The 16,864-nt window shown below is 33.1% G+C and overlaps 1 protein-coding gene across 1 annotated transcript in view; it reads left to right on the top strand.

Annotated features, from left to right (window-relative positions):
- LOC104522944 (CUB and sushi domain-containing protein 3) overlaps nucleotides 1–16,864 on the top strand; it is a gene marked incomplete at its 3' end in the record, with an annotated part of 213,163 nt that overhangs the window by 98,903 nt on the left and 97,396 nt on the right. The window contains exons 13-15 of the mRNA XM_010165366.2: nucleotides 613–782; nucleotides 9,364–9,520; nucleotides 13,761–13,952. Coding sequence (XP_010163668.2) covers nucleotides 613–782; nucleotides 9,364–9,520; nucleotides 13,761–13,952 — 519 coding nt within the window. The remainder of the gene's footprint in view (nucleotides 1–612; nucleotides 783–9,363; nucleotides 9,521–13,760; nucleotides 13,953–16,864) is intronic.

The raw sequence follows: 16,864 nt of genomic DNA, 5'->3' as shown, positions 1-16,864 counted from the left end.
CCCCCCCCCCCACCCCCGAAGTTATAATTTTTCTACTCGTTTATTAATGAAATTATTCTTTTCTGTTGTTTAGCTGGCAGTTATAACAGTTCTTTTTCTGCTGTAATTTATAACCTTTACTATACTGTTTATTAGAGAAAAAATAAGTTTTTTTCATTAATCTTTGTGAAAATGTGTGTATCTGCACGGGTGTATATTTATACATGTGGATGTATATATAAATATGTACATATATAAACTTATAGAGTACTTTTACTTTCATTTATCTCACACAACATTATTAATTTCTGGGTTGGAGTGTAAAAACAAGTATATTTCTTCCAAAATAAAATTCAATAAAGATTCTTTAAAACATTATACGTATGGCATTTGTCATTAGTATGATATAAATCTCCATATTATTTAACATGATTTTATTAAAGTATTGGAATTTAGAAATATTCTTGTAGCCTTCAATCACTGTCATGAACATGTACTTAAAACTAGATTTTAGATATAAATAAATTTTAATAATGTTGAACTAGGTTGCATTTACATTCTCATTATCACAATTACTAGAAATATTTATGCTTTCTATTAAAATATACTTTTAATATTTTCTTTCAATTGCAGCTGAATGTGGAGCCTCCACAACAAATAATGAAGGAATCTTATTGTCCCCCAATTATCCTCTTAACTATGAAAACAACCATGAATGTATTTATAGCATTCAGGTCCAAGCAGGGAAAGGAATCAATATTTCTGCTAGAACATTTCACTTAGCCCAAGGAGATGTTCTTAAGGTATGTAATCATGTAACTTACTTGTTATTTCTAAACTTGTAGTTCCTTACCTTGTTGAAGTTTGTCTGTGTGTGACAGTACAGTATCAGGTAAGTTTATATTAATAATCTCTTAGAAAATATGTATCTAAACTAGTTCAATTTTAAAAAAAAAATAATTAAGCATTCTGAGTTGTTCATAATGTATTTCTTAAAACATATATTTTTGTGACCAGATATAATTAAAAATGAGCTTGAAACTGTAAACCAGATGTTGCCATAATGTGTATTTGTGTTCTATTCTTAGTGTTAAGTATTCATCAATTGCATCTTTTTGTAAAGTCTCCGTATCTTCATAACTTGAGCTGTGATCTAAACATAATAAGCATGACACCCAGAAGCTTAATTAAATACACTACATACTACATTTTGTACGTGAGATCTGTGCTTTAAATGACTAATCATGGGTGGTATGTAACATCTCTTGTAAATTGATAATCACAGCAATTACATTAAACAAAGAAACACCAAAGGGGAAGACAGAATACTAGAATCTTCCAGAGTTTTTATAGACCAACTTCACTTTATAAATTCAGTAGCATTTACTTTGATTTGTTCATAGATTTTATTACTGTATTCCCCAAAATATACAATTCCAGATGCATATATTGCTTAGCCAACTACATATTTAAAGCTGGTGATGATCAGAGTGAGTGTCTTTTAGCACATACCATTTGAATGCAATAAGATATCCATAAAGTGGATTAAATAATTTTTTAGTTTTTCAGAATACTACAATTTAATTAAACTTGCTTCTCAGAAATCGAAGGAACAAGAGGTCCCTTGTCAATCACATTTGATTAAAACAAAAAAGTTTTTCTGCCTTATTCTGCCATATAGTTATTAAAATGAGAAGGATTATGGAAAAATATATTTCTATGAAACAGCTACAATTCAGACTGGGTTTTATCTCATCTAACTTTAGTCATCTGAGCATTAGGTTAGGTTTTCTGTCATTAGTTGTCAGACATAGGCAATTCCAAAGAGGGATTAATTATACCTAAGCCATAAGCAGACCTAAAGAGCCAATGTAAGATGAAATCAGGCAGTAAGAAGAAAAAATAAATACATACAGTAGTTTTAAATAAAAATAGGTATTATATTCTCAAAACAAAACACAAATAAAATAAAATAAACCAAAAGCTACTAGATCCTCAGCATGCACAGATAGTTTTGTTTTATTTTGGCCTCACTACTTACTTCAGAACTAGGTAGATACCTTTTAATTTTTACATTTACTGATACATAAAGACTTTATTTGAAAGGTGCTTCTTTTTTTCTTTTTTTTTCTTAGTCATTTAATGTGCATACAATTTTGAAAAGATCTTTGCATTTAAGACTTTTCAAGTGCCATTCCAACCATGTTCACTACAGATATTTAACTAGAAAATGTTAACTCAGAGGCTTATGAAATAAAATTCTACTTTAATATTGCTACTCAATTAATGTGAATTTAGGAGTAATTAATTATAAATGGATGGAGACCACAACTCAGCTGTAAATAGCAGTAGGAGAAATATTTGTTGTGTTTTGCAGGTGTGTCTATTAGATTAAAGTAATATCTGGTAATTAGTGTTTATTTTCCAAGTCAGCAGCCTTGAATTATAATAATGACCTGAAGTTCCTTCCAATATGTTAAAAAACGAAACAAAAACAAAACAATCAAACACTACAAGAAGTACTGTTTATTATGATTATCACTTTTTTCAACCTATCTGACATTATAGCAAGAGAGAGGCACTCGACCTTTAATACCATGGGAACAAATGATATCTGTGGAACCCATTGTGTCTCTTCTTGCCTCATCTTTCAGATGAAGCTCTTACAAATTGTCTTAATTCCATCAGACTCTTTTTTTTTCATGTGTTGTTTGATAAAGGAGTCTTTTTTCATGAAATACAAAGCACCAGTCACACATTTCAAAACTTTTCTCATGAACCGGTTCTGAAGTTGTCTGTTGATCCCTATTATTATTGACTACTTTTCATCTCCAGGAGCTGAAAAAGAAGCATTGAAAGATTTTGTGTGTGACTGGCTTGGGAATATGTCTAGTATTTATCATTAATATCTTCAAGATTAGGGAAGTAATCTTGGTTATACACTTTTTTTTCTGTATTCTGATAGACCAATTTATGTTAATCCCTATAAAACATCTTTGAATATAAGTTTACAGGAACTTCCTTTTATTTTTGTAGAACTGGTAACTGCAATGAAAGAAGGGATAATGCTACCTGATTTCCCCATTTTACTGACTGTGGAGAATACACTTTTGGCTACAGGGGTAGGACATTAGGGTTATACTTTAGTTTTAAGTGAATCAATAGTAGTCAACAAATGCTGTAAACCTACCTAATATATATCACTACTTTGTAAATGCATATACACATTACTGCCTTTAAGAAATCTCCGAGGGAAGTCAAGAATAATGAAGTATTTTAAAATGAAAAATGGTAGTGGAAGGAAGTTAAGTTAAAAAAAAAAAAATCTAGTTTTACAGCAAACAGCTGAGTGATTTATAGTGAATACACAGTTCCCTTTTAACTATGAACTAGTCAGAGTAAGGAATTCACCATTGGGAAACCAAGATACTTAAACAACAGCTTCCTGACAGGGCTTCCTTTCCCCAAACATAAATGCAGCAATCTCATAATATTTCATAGTTAAAGCTCAGGTTTTTAGCTACAGACTTTCGTTAATAAATGGATAATGTATGTCTGTTCTTCAGAACTGATAGATGAAAATATTGGCAAAGTTAATAATGTACTTGATGTTACTTTTTCTATCAGCTATTTTCGATTACTAGAACTATACAGAAAAATTCCATTCAAAGTCTGAATAGACGGAATATTCTACTAAACTTTTGATGTGTTGTTTAATTAAGTCATGGAGTCTGCTGCTTACCACATGAATTAACTGACCATGAATCAAATTTATACCTGACAAGCACTGTGATTGAAGCAATGAAACAGCTGGACTGGGAATACAACATTAGAGAGAAACAGCGTATTTAACACAAATAAATCACCATCCTTACTGTTGCTCCCCAGGCAGAGACGGAGGAGTGCCCATTTATCAATTCTGAACTGGTACAGAATGGAGGTTTTAGAATATATAATTTGTTTTTAATTTGCTTCGTTTAGTATGCAATTCTCTTTCTCTTTTTGATGTAACTGCTCTGGTTGTTTAATGTTTTAGGGGTTGTTTTGTTGCATTGTTTTTTTATCTGACACTCTAAGAAATATGTGTCCACATTGTAGGGCTATAACATGTCCACATGTAGGGCTATAATCTGCTCCTGATAGTGCCACAACTTGTTATAATATTAATGAAAATTTCATTAAGACTGATGAAGAATTTAAGATATGCATGGTCACTATAAGCCAATCCATTTAATATTAATTTCAGAAACTGTTTAACAATTGTTTCCTTCTTTGTAATTGTACTGATAACTGAGTTTGTGCACTGTTTCCAGATTCAAATTTTTTAGAGTAAATTGCCCATGTGGGAGGCAGAGAAAAAGAATATGTGATTTCCAAAGTATGGGAACTTTTCTCCCTGCTTCTTTGCCCTGCATTTATCTCCATGCACCACTTTTGCTTGTAATCTCTGTAGTCTCTGATAGCTGTAAGCAAACCCTTTAGATTTGCATGGAAGGGAACAGAGTTACCATTCTTCTACTTGCCTGAATAGTCGATTGTTAGTGGTGAACACTTTATTTCTGTTGAAATCAGGTGAATGTAGAAAATATTATTTTGTATCAAAGATCTTTTAATATACTTTTCTAATTTACTGGAGGAACAGCATCTTTTATTAAAATTGAAGCCTGAACAAAGATAATATGTTTGTTTTCTTTATTTTCAGTAGGTTTCAACAAAAATAAAAATGTACCTATGCATAGTAATAATTAATGAGGAGTTTTCTGTTAATGTTAAAAAAACCCAAAGCAAACAAACTTCTGCCCCAAAAAATTTTGCAGGTAGATTCCATAAGTGAAACTAAAACAAGAGAAAAGAACACCAAGTATGAAAAGAGCTGAGATGGAAAGATAACATCAGGTGTTTGTGGGGTTTTTTTGTTTGTTTGTTTGTTTTTCCTTTTGTAGTAGGTTATGTGTTTGACAGTATGTAGAATGAGAGCAGATGTGCCAGATGAGATTGCATCTGTGTGGAAAAAAATGACTTTAAGTGTTATTTTTTGATGCTGTAATGAAGCAATTTTTCTTTTTACTTCTACTAAAACACTCGGTGCAGCAAGGGGCAGGTAGCAGCTTGTCAGTAAAACAAACAGAACGGGCATTAAGGATTCCCTTCTCCTGTGCTTTGCTCAGCACTCTTTGTGCTCCTACAAAATATGGAGGATTCAGTTTTACTGCATTTGTTTGCTGTCTCACTTGTGGGCCAGCCTTGAAGTGTGTGCCCAATTCAGATTTTGAGAGTTTTTGTGCAAAGACTTCGAGGGAGGTAACATTCAGGGCTTTTTGCTAGTTTGTTCCTTTAAGAATCTCCACATTTGCTATAATGATCATTTTAGCAATATCATATCATCATGAAAACATGAGTGAGAAATAGGTAATAAGTGTAGGGGACAAAAAAACCCTGAAACATATGGGCCCTTTTCTTTCTTTATATTAGTGCTTCTGTTTGCATGTGATATAAATGATTCATTTGACAGGGTGTTGACAGCCTCAGCTCTGAGCTGATGATTTTATGTTATTTCTTCTCTTTATAAAGGCACAGATCATCATATCCATATGCCTTTTATGTTTCAGTGTCAAATCTAAAAAATAGTTTGATTAAAATGCACAAATTTCATACATCCAGTTTATACCATTTCCTTGCTAAAATTTTATGAAGTTAAGTAAGTTAGCAGAAAAAAACCCATTAATTTCCTTTTAGAATTTGTTGATAATGGAGCCCCTCAGAAGCTTAGGAAGTTTTATTTATTCTCTAACTGTAAATGCAAAGATAACCCCTCCTCCTCAAATTAAACATTACATCTATCAGTTCAAATCATATTTATATAAGCAGTATTCACTATTAGTATCCTTCCCTATAACATTTCAAAATATCATTGTGATATGAAAAACATTAATGCAATTTTCTATGCCTTTGCTCCTCTTTATGAATTAATCATTTAACAGGCCTTTAAATAGCTAATAAGGATGAACCTTTTTTTTTCTGAATAGCTCATCACTGGCATATCCAGTCATTATAGAGTCATTAATCAATTATCTTTGCATTAATGCTGCAGGAAGACTTTAAGGAAAATGCATGCAACCAAATAATATTTTCATAGGTATTATTCGTGGCCATACATTTAGCACCCAAGTGGCATAAATCCAGGTGTACTGCTTTAGTAGTTTAACTTGACTCTCAGTGAAACATCACAGAGATGCTTGTGCCCTCCCCCCAAGGAATAGGGAAGAAAATTGGAGGGATAAAGGTGAGCAGACTCATAGGTTGAAATAAGAGCAATTTAATAATTGAAGTAAAATAAACTTAAAATAGTAATGATAATAATATATATAAATGAGTGATGCAGAGTACAGTTCCTCACCACCTACCAGTAGCGATCCTGGAGGAGCAAAAAGGAGCCCCGAACCTGAAACCACAATCCCAGAAAAGTGAGCCCAAGCAATTCCCGAGAGAATCTTCCCACTTTCTGATCAACCCTCATTAATATACTGGATGTGATGTAATATGATATGGTATATCTCATTGGCATATCCAAATACCAGTTTGGGATTTTGCTAACTACTGCACTTCCCTCTTCCCAGTCTTTTGCACTTGCAAACTAGTCAAACACAATGGCCTTGTATGTTATAAACATTCTTCTTATAATAAATCCATATTGAAACCAAAACACAGTGCTTTCTAGCTACTAAGAAGAAAATTAACCCTGTCCTGGCAAAACCATGACAGCTGGCAGGGCCTACATGAAAGAATATTCCTATATGAGAAATAAAATAATGTTGCTATTTTAATTCACATATAATCTCATCTTCTGGATCAAAATCTGAAGCTGAATTACTAGATCATTCAAAATCTTTAGCAAAGCTCCCACCTATTTTAGGAAAGTTAGAAAGAAAATGCTGGTTCAGCAAATCTCAGAAGTTAATATACATTGTTACCACTTTCTTTGCAACTTAAACTGTATCATTTAAATTGCATCTAGACATTTATATTTAGTGTCCATTAACTTGAATGAAGCATGGAAAAGACAATCGGACTTAAACTGAGAATAATACTACAAAATATACATCCCTATTTTCCTAAGGGAGACCTCACTGTCTCAAGAAGAGGGGCATATGTTACTTTGAATATTTGAAAGTCAGCAATCAAAGGGGAAAAAAAAAAAAAATTTAATGTTCAAATGGATCACATTCTTTTCTCATCCAAATATAGTTCTTCTGCTTAAAGAATCATATAGTTTCAAAAGTGTTAGTGTACTTTAAGTTTTATTCCTTCATAGAAATTATATTGGTTTAGAAGTATTATGCAGTGGGACAGCTAGCTAGACCATAAAGTAGAATTAGTGTCAGCTCTGGAGGGATGTCAGTGTGCCAATGTAAGAGGTTTAATATGATACAACAGTTAACAAAATTGGCAATAAAGTATGTGTGGGGAAATTCTAACATGAAGAAAATTTGTATCATGAAGTGGCTTATGAGAAGTTTTGGCAAGATGTTGAGAATAGTTGGTATAACATATTAATAACTTCCTTTGGTTAATTATTAGTGATACATACATAGTAGATAATAGGTTAATCTTATGTACTGTTAAAATATAAAATTTATCCTGAATCCCTGGCTATTATTAGTTATAAGTAGCTTGGAGAGATTAGGAGAAAGAGCATCAAATTCAAGCTGAGTTTTCTTTAAGTTTGTCATGATGTAAATATCTCTGTAGGATAACAGTCATTTTCCTGGAATGGATGGGTTTTTTTAGTTACTAAAACAAAACTCAAACTATTTTTTTTGTGTTTATCTGATTATTTATTTTGCCTGGCTTGATTACTTGTCTCAGTATAGTTGTAAAGAAGCTTTAAATAAAATTAAGCAATCTATTTTAATACTGTTCTAGATATTTAAAAAATATTTTTAGTTGGAAAGCAGCAATTGCATTATTTTTTTCTTTAATTTCTTATTTGTAGTCTGTTTAAGGACATTGGCTTTTAAATGTTAAGTTTGCTTGGAATTTGTTTGTTTCAGTAAAAAACAAGGAATGATGCCCAGTCATTTTTCTGTGCTTCTAAAAGTCCTGTACAATTATTTAGTCATTACAGATGGCTAGAAATGGCTTATTTGTTTTATTTCAGCATATCGTTAAATGTAGAGTCTCTGTTATTACTAAAGACATGAGGATTTCTGCAAAATCCAGTTTACATGTTTAAGTCATTCTCATAGGGAATGAGGAACAAGCATCATAATATTTCAAATTAACTTTTTTACTTTACTACTATTGCTGGTGTGTTTGTTTTGATTTTGTTGTGATATAGATTCCTATTTACAAAGGCAAGGTTTAGTTACATTACATATTAATACAATTAGATCTCATTTAGAACTGGACACAATTCCCTATTTTTTTACTAAAGCTTTACAATTTCCCTGTAATGCAATTTTAAAATTATTCATAGGTCAATTTACTGATTTGCAAGTGAAATTTTTTCTTTAAAGTAATTTATCAAAGTTTTTATTATTATAGAAGTCACTAAATAAATCCTATAGGACATAGCGAACGGGTTAGCAGTTATTGTTAAGTTACAGTTTAACTGTGTTTGGGAATGGTTGGAATACAACAACTTGTGATGTTTCAAAGCAGACAAGCTTGTAAGGAAATTTGCTGAGAATTGTTACAAGATTGGTTTATATATTTAGTAGTCTGATAGAAGTTTCTGTTTCAAATATGGAAAAGAACAACACTTAAAGAAAAATAAATAAAACTCCTGTATTCCAATTTACATATAGATTACATTACTCTTTCAACTTACAGAAACATTTGTTTTATTTATTTTATTTCCTAGTCTCCTTTTACTTTTTAGTTATATTTGAACCTCTCTTTAAGTAGGAAAAAAAAAAATCAAAAAAAAATCAGAGGTTTATTTAACAAGCCAAAGTTTTGGAGGTCTGAGCTTTTCTATTATGCCAGCTCAGTGACTTGAGGCAGAAACAGCTACACAAAGTAGGTGTTTGCTGATAGTTTGTAACCAGCATTACAACACTGACAGTGGAAGAGAAAACACAGAGGTTTAAAAACACTGAGCTGATATGACACCTCTGCCCACTTCTATTTTATGGAAAAAGGATACTGACATATTTTAAATTGTGCATTTAAAAAAGCACCACAATTAAGTCAACTTAGGAGAGGCAAACAGCATATGCAAATAGTAATTTGGGTTGACTGGCAATAGATGTCCCTTGGCAGAACTGTTCTCCCTCTTAATGGAGATGTACAGAATGCTTTTGTAAATAAAATATATTTCTTTTTTTTTTCCTTTTTTTTTTCTTTTTCTAAATAACTGTAGAACTCACATTTGTTTTACAGATCTATGATGGAAGAGACAACACTGCTCACCTGCTGGGTGCATATACTGGGGCATCATTAAGAGGCTTGACACTAAGTAGTACTTCAAATCATTTGTGGTTAGAATTTAATTCAGATATGGAGGGCACTGATGAAGGTTTTCAGCTTGTGTATACCAGTAAGTATTTGAGAAAACAGTAGTAATATATTTATGATTTTAAAGGAATTAAAATTCTTTGCTCAAAAGATGAAAATGCAGTCAAAGGACAAATAATGATAAAATCAACAGCAAATCACTTATCGCTCATCAAAATAATATAAATTCATAATTATACCTCAAAAAAACCCAAAACATATAGCATACTGAAACCTTGCTTTGACAGTACTTTGCATAGTTTGATACTTAAACCACTATCTTTTTTCTAGAGGGTTATTTTTATTTTTATTTCAGTCATGGAAAGGATAAGAAAAAATAGAATAATTTGCAGTTAATTGTGTTAGGACATAAAAATATCCAACTAGTTTTAAATGTGTAACCATACTAACTTTGCATTAAGACTAGCAATTTCTGAGTTTGGATTTTTGTTTAGAATAATACAATTCAGAACCAAAATGATAAAGAAAGATTCCTAACAAAAACTTCTTACCTGTATGTAGACTGACAAAACTGAACTATAAAGATTAGAAGAGGAGAAATCTTTTCAGATCTCTGGCTTAGAGGTTATACAGGAAACAGCAATGCACATCTATTTTATCAAGTGTCAACTTCTCAAAATATGTATGATTGTTACATATATCTGTTTACATGTGGTGTTTATGAGTTCTATACTGTATAATTATTCATCATTGCTTCATTATTATATAAAACTGAATTTTTAGCAAGCAGAACAGTATTATAAGGTAATTCTGCAATACAGCTGTCAACATCCTTTTTTTTCTCCCTGTGCTTAAATAATTCATTTTCACCTGTTCAAAAAATGTTCTTATTTTTCAAAAACTCTCCATCACGTACTTAAAACTAATTCTAATGAAAATAATGTCAGTATAGCAGAATGAAAGGAAAATATATCAGGAATCTACAAGAGTATTTAATTATTTTTGAGGTAAAGTTGCAAATTATACTACATAATAGCCTGTGTTAACATAGGGCTGTACTCTATGATAAAAGATAGGCCTTCCAGTGCTGTTACTATGTAAGTGTCAAGGTATTTATTTTTTCTTATTTATATAGGTATGTCCAAGCTGAACACTTGAACCTTATCTTTAACATTTCCTGTCTTTTGAGACAAGCATTCTTGTAGAATACACTTTCCTAACCTGTATAGTTATTAGCCTGAACAATGCTGAACCTTCTTTTGTAGGTATTTGTAGAACTGGAAGAGAAAAAGCAAGAACTCATGGGTCAAAATAAAGATAGAGAGGAAAGAGAAAAAGAAAAAATAAGTGATGCAAAGGCAGTCACTCGTCACCTCCCACAAGCAGACCAACGCCCAGCCAGTCTCTGAGCATGGCATCTTTGGAAAGACTATCCCCCACTTTTATTGCACAGCATGACATCATATGGCATGGAATATCTCTTTGGTCAGTTAGGTTCAGCTGTCCCAGTTATGTCCCCTTCCAGCCTCCTGCCCACCTCTGGCCTACTTGCTGCAAGGGCAGAGTGGGAAACAGAAGGACTTGATGCTGTGCAAGTACTGCTCAGCAACAGCAGAAACATTTGTGTGTTATTGACACTGGTTTAGTCAGTCTGAAACACAGCACTGTATGGGCTGCTATGAAGATAATTAACTCCATCCCAGCTCAGTATATATAACTCAGTATACTCCACCTTCTTTACAGTCTTCCCTCAGATTTATACACATGGATAAGATCCTCTCTGAGCCTTCTCTTCTCCAGGCTGAACAGTCTCAGCTCTCTCAGCCCTTAGCCACAGGAAATATGTTCCCATTCCTTAATCATCTTAGTGGGCCTTTGCTGGACTCTCTTCATTAATTCTACATCTGTCTTGTACTGGGGAGCCCCAAGCTGGACACTGTACTTCAGATGTGGCCTCAACAATGCTAAGGGTAGAGGGGAAGGATCACTTCTGTTGACCTGCTGGCAACATGCCTCCTGATGCAGCCCAGGATACCATTAGCTGCCTTTGCTGCAAGGGCACTTGCTGGCTCATGTTCATCTTTGTGTCCACCAGGAGCCCCAAGTTCTTTTCTGCAAAGCTGCTTTCCAGCTGGGTGGCCCCCAGCATATTCTAGTGGTGGAATTGTTCCTCTCCAGCTATAAGACTCTGCACGTCTCATTGCTGAACTTCCCGAGGTTCATGTTGGCCGATTTCTTCAGCCTGTCAAGGTTGCTCTGGATGGCAGCATAACCTACTGGCATACTAGCTACTCCTCCCAGTTTGAGTTTGATGTTATCAGGAAACTTGGTAATGGTACACTCTGCCCCATCAACCAGATCATTAAGGAAGATGTTGAAAAAGATTGGACCCAGTATTGACCCCTAGGGCACACTGCTAGTTGCAGGCCTCCAACTAGACTTTGTGCCACTGATCATCACCCATTGGCCATTTCCCATTTTGGTAAAGAGCTAATATTTGTTTTGCATAGATAGAGACAATGAAAACTTCCAAAAGTATCACGGGCTTAACCTGTTACTTTTAAGCAGAAAACAAAATCCCCACAAGCTGTAATGAAAACAGTCTGTGTCTTCAGGGCCACATTGTGAGCATTTGTGCTCTTTCTAAATAGTCTACATAGTCTCAAATAGCCACCTATTGCCCTTCTAGATCCCCTTCACTATGCCCCTAGCTGCCAGGTGCTTCTCCAGAAGGATACAGTTTTCCCTTTGGTCCTGTTGCCAGGATTCCCAGCACTGTGTGGATAGCTGAAATAAACTTACGGCAGCAAAAACACTGCTAGCGTCTATGCTTAGGCAATGGAGTTACAAGTTCACTCTCAAAAGGGAAGTGGTCAGTTAAGAAGACTACTTTTGTTCTGTGTCTATAAGCAGGCCATCCAGCGATGAGGACATCTCAGGGATCAAGGCACATTTTGACTTCTTTTCATACAATGTGGTCAACAATTTTCTTAGAAGAAGACAGGAAATTATGACTGGCCAATAAGTACCACACTGGCAATATCAGAAAAGGTTCTTCATCTGGGATTCACATTAGTCTCTTTTAGAGCTTCTGCAGTGCAGTCTGTACTGGGAAACAATAGCTTAGCTAGGAATGAGAAAAGTTCAGCTCAGAGGTTGTGGAGGCTCTTCAGGAGGTGAGCCATTTTCAGTGACGTCAAATAAGATGAAGAATTAGGAAGATACAGCATTGGACCTTTTTTTTTTTTTTTTTCTTTTTCCATCCCACCCCCCGCCCTTATGTTAGCAAACAGCCTTATCCAATCTGAAGCATTTTGTCTGTAAAATAAAATAATGACCTTTTTTCAGTCAATCGGTAGTAATGATTCAGTACCTGAGGAGAGATTGGAGATTGTGAAAGACTACCAACTGTTGACCAGATGGACAAATACTGTGTAAATGTCTTCACTGAACAATGCAGACATGAAAACCCCTTCATTTGCTCTCACATCACCTACAGATAGAAATATCAATCTGACACAAAGTGCCTTTCTTACCAAACGCAGTTTGAGCTGCATGATATTGCTTATATTCATTTGGTTGTAAACAAAGTGAGGTTTCAAGCTGCTTAGTTAGTAAAAGAAAACCTTATTTGGAACAGAAAATCTTTCTTCCACATTACAGTTTATGTTTCCCCAAATGTTAATGTGCTTTCCTGTTCCTTTACAATGCATAATTCATTTTGTTTCCTTCTTGCTCTACATCTCTTAATTCTCCAAAATGCCCAAATTGTTTGACTTGAATTCTCTATATCATCATTATCATTGCTTCCTGCATGTAGTTTTTAAATTTCCAAACTACTGAATGCAGGATGAGGGTAGGGATTGCTGACTATAACTGTATTTCTTTGGTGCCAGAGGTGTTATTGTGCTATTGGTGTTACTGTGCACAGTAACAACAAACATATCTGCTGTGCAATTTTGTTTATGAGCCTTTAAATATCTATTCACAAATTAGATTGTCATCAAAGTAAATGGACAGTCACTTTAACTGCCATGTTATAATTTATCATATCAGTTTAGAACTGATTGATAGTTATAATGAATTTCCTTCTCTGTCTTTAATTCGACTCTTAGGAAAAATGATGTTATGCCATGGTTTGGTTTCCATGGTCCTAGTGAAAGGTATAGACAGTTATCCTACTTAGACTGCTTAAAAACAGATAAGAAATTTTAAATATGTTGTTAAGTGAAGTCTGAAAATATTTTATTTCCACTGGAAAACAGAAATTAATGTGTTTATCTGTTTGATTTTTTTAAATGCAATGTTTATTCCTACCAAAGGTTTTGAGCTTTCACATTGTGAAGACCCTGGTGTGCCCCAGTTTGGATATAAAATCAGTGACCAAGGCCATTTTGCTGGAAGCACTATAGTTTATGGATGCAATCCAGGTTACACACTCCATGGAAGTAGCCTTCTAAAGTGTATGACTGGGGAAAGAAGAGCATGGGACTATCCTCTGCCATCATGTATTGGTATTAAACTCTTTTTAAAAATTATTTATTTATTTACTTAAACTTTTATCTGAATATAAGACAGAGAAAAATTAATAAGGAGTGTTAGATCTGTGTGAAATCTGATCTGCATGCATACAGCTCTATATACACACACACACATTTACAGATCTCTTTGCATAGATCTCATTTAAGTCTATGTGAGTGGTGTTGCCTTTTTTAGGTTTAAAAAAGATAGTAATTATTAATTATTCGTACATACTGAAATTCCTAAAATGTAAGAATCTTGTTATAGTCAGCTAATCATAAATATAAAAAGACAGTTTAAACAGAAAGCCAGGACCTTATATATTTTATGAGGGGTTGTAAAACTAATATTTTTTTTTCCTAATTGTAACTAAATATCGTTACGCTACAAAACTTTTCATATATCTACATATAAATACTATAAAATAAATTAAAAGAAAAACTTAAAGATATTAAAGAGATATATAGTTATATTGTATTTTTGTCACTTGGTTTCTCTTATGTTGCTATGATGAATAACACAATATTATACCCTTCATTACAATATTACAATAACTTTATAAGTTGTGCAGGTACCTACAGGCTCAATTTCTTCATAGGAGAGAAAAAAGAAGACAAGAGTTAAATATTATAGTAATTTTATTCCTTTTTAATCTCCTTTTAGAGGAAATCTAGTTTGAGTGAGTAGGGGAAGTAAAGGGTGAAATTCATTTTGTGTTCCAGATTTAAGTTTCACAGAAAACAATATGCTTTTCATTAAGCAAACAAGAGGACATAGGTGCTGTCATTTAAATGATATTGATTATGTGTATATCAATTAGGTATTTCTCCATGGCCAAGTAGTAAAACTTGTTACTTGCATGCAGAGAAGGGTTAAAGAGCTGTAAAGGTGTTGTCTGTATCAACCGTAGTATCCATCTCAACCTGGGGACTACATTGGTTTGTCTAAGTAGATTTTAAAATAATTTTGGTTAAAACAAGTGAGTTTTTTGTATAGACAAGCTTAAGAAATAAAGAAGTTTTTGAATGCAAATTGTAAATAATGATCTTGAATTCCACACACCTTCTGGTTTTTCATGTTAAATAAGGATCACTACATATGCTTTAAAATACTCTTAAAGGGATGTCTTGTTAGGCTGAAAAATATATAGTAAAGGATTAATGATGTCTTAGTAATGATACAACATGAGGAAAATGGCTAGAAGAGAACTGGTAAGCAGAAGGGCACTTAAGAAATGCACAAGAAGATCAGTAAGAAAAAGCATGCTCAGATTAGAAACGTTCCTCAAAGAAAACAACAAAAATTAATCACAACGGGTTTTGTACAAGACTGAGATCTCTCAGATATCTCTTTAATGTGTTGAAACAAAAGACTGAGTCTGAACATCTCTTACTCATCCATGATCAAAACAGTTTTTGAAACTTTAAATTCAGTAATGGAGTAAATAGCAGGAGGTGAAGATGAATCAGCAGTAAAACTGTTCTAACATTTCTGGTTTATAGAAATCCTTCTTTCAGCATTTGCTTTTAGTTAGAATCAAACTGAAACTAAGTTTCCTTGCTATGAAAGGAAATTGAAGAAAAAAAAAAAAAAAAGATTGTTTTTGCAACACTGGTGCCCTTTATTTCCAGAGTACTTGTTTATGAGTCACGTAGCTGTATGCACTGAAGTTTTGTGCTTACAAGAACTTGGTCTCAGCACATCACAGTATCTTTTAGGGTCTACAGATTGTTCAGGCTAACCTTGAGAATCTGTGAAAATTGATGAAATAATTTAGGTTGGCATGTACAAATAAAATTATTTCCTGGACATTTATGAGCACCATAAGTCAACAGACACTTTAATTTGCTGCTACTATCAGAAATTGTCTTAAAAATGCTACTGTTCTTGTTTTAGTATCATTTTATGGAAGATTGTGACATTAATAAGACATTAGCAAAACTATTTTCAAGCAGTTGTAGTAATCATAAATCTTAATCATGTAGTAAATGTTACAATACAACATACTATCCATGGAATTTGCAGGAAGAAATGTAGTATAAAACATATTTCCCTTAACTTGACTTCCTTAGAAGAATCTATATCATTGACACATGGAAGAAAAAATAAGATTCTTGATTAGGATTCTCAGTAAGGAATCTGGAGATGTAAGACAAAACTGAGAGGATGCTGCTTTCTGAGAAGTTGCCATTTGCACAGCTGATTCAGCAACTAGCAAAACTGGGGACCTGGAACCTTGCTGCAGAGGCAGAAAAAACCACTGAGGAGAGAGGGAGAATTCAAAAATCATAATAAAAAAATCAATATAATCATAATAAAAAATTTTCACCTCTGTGAAAATCAGTAATTACAAACTAGTTGTTCAGTGGTCCTGGGTGAAATGTAATTAATTTTAAATGTCATTAAATTTGACAGTTTTTCTTTATAGTGTACTCTATGTTTTTACTGTAAGAATAATAGACTATACTATCCTTTGAGTTGAATATTTATAAAAGCTTTTTTTTTTTTTTTAAAGAGTATTTAGGAATTAATAGATTGACAGAGTGCTTAAAACAGATATGAAAGGCCACCTGTCTCTGAAAATTTGCTTTTATTATGTCAGAAAATCTATCAAGAGTAGCATTTCAATTATATTTTATCATGGAACTCGCACATCATAAGGTAATAAGTCTCTCAACTAAAAGTATTTTAGGTGATGTTAAATCAAAATAAAACTTAATTTTAACTATACCAAGATGTCTAATCAAAGCATTAGTTTGGCTTTGCACTTCACAAGAGAGAAAGTAATAGAGGGACTTTAAAAATAAGGAAAGTGAAATAGAAAGGCTTTAAAGTTCTCAGGAATCTACATTAAAAAAATCAGGTTTTCTCAAAGATTAGGTATTAAGATTATGAAATACTCAGT

Source organism: Antrostomus carolinensis, unplaced genomic scaffold (assembly GCF_000700745.2).
Source record: "Antrostomus carolinensis isolate BGI_N321 unplaced genomic scaffold, ASM70074v2 scaffold253, whole genome shotgun sequence".
NCBI lineage: Eukaryota > Metazoa > Chordata > Aves > Caprimulgiformes > Caprimulgidae > Antrostomus > Antrostomus carolinensis.
This window is presented reverse-complemented; position numbering and strand designations above follow the sequence as displayed.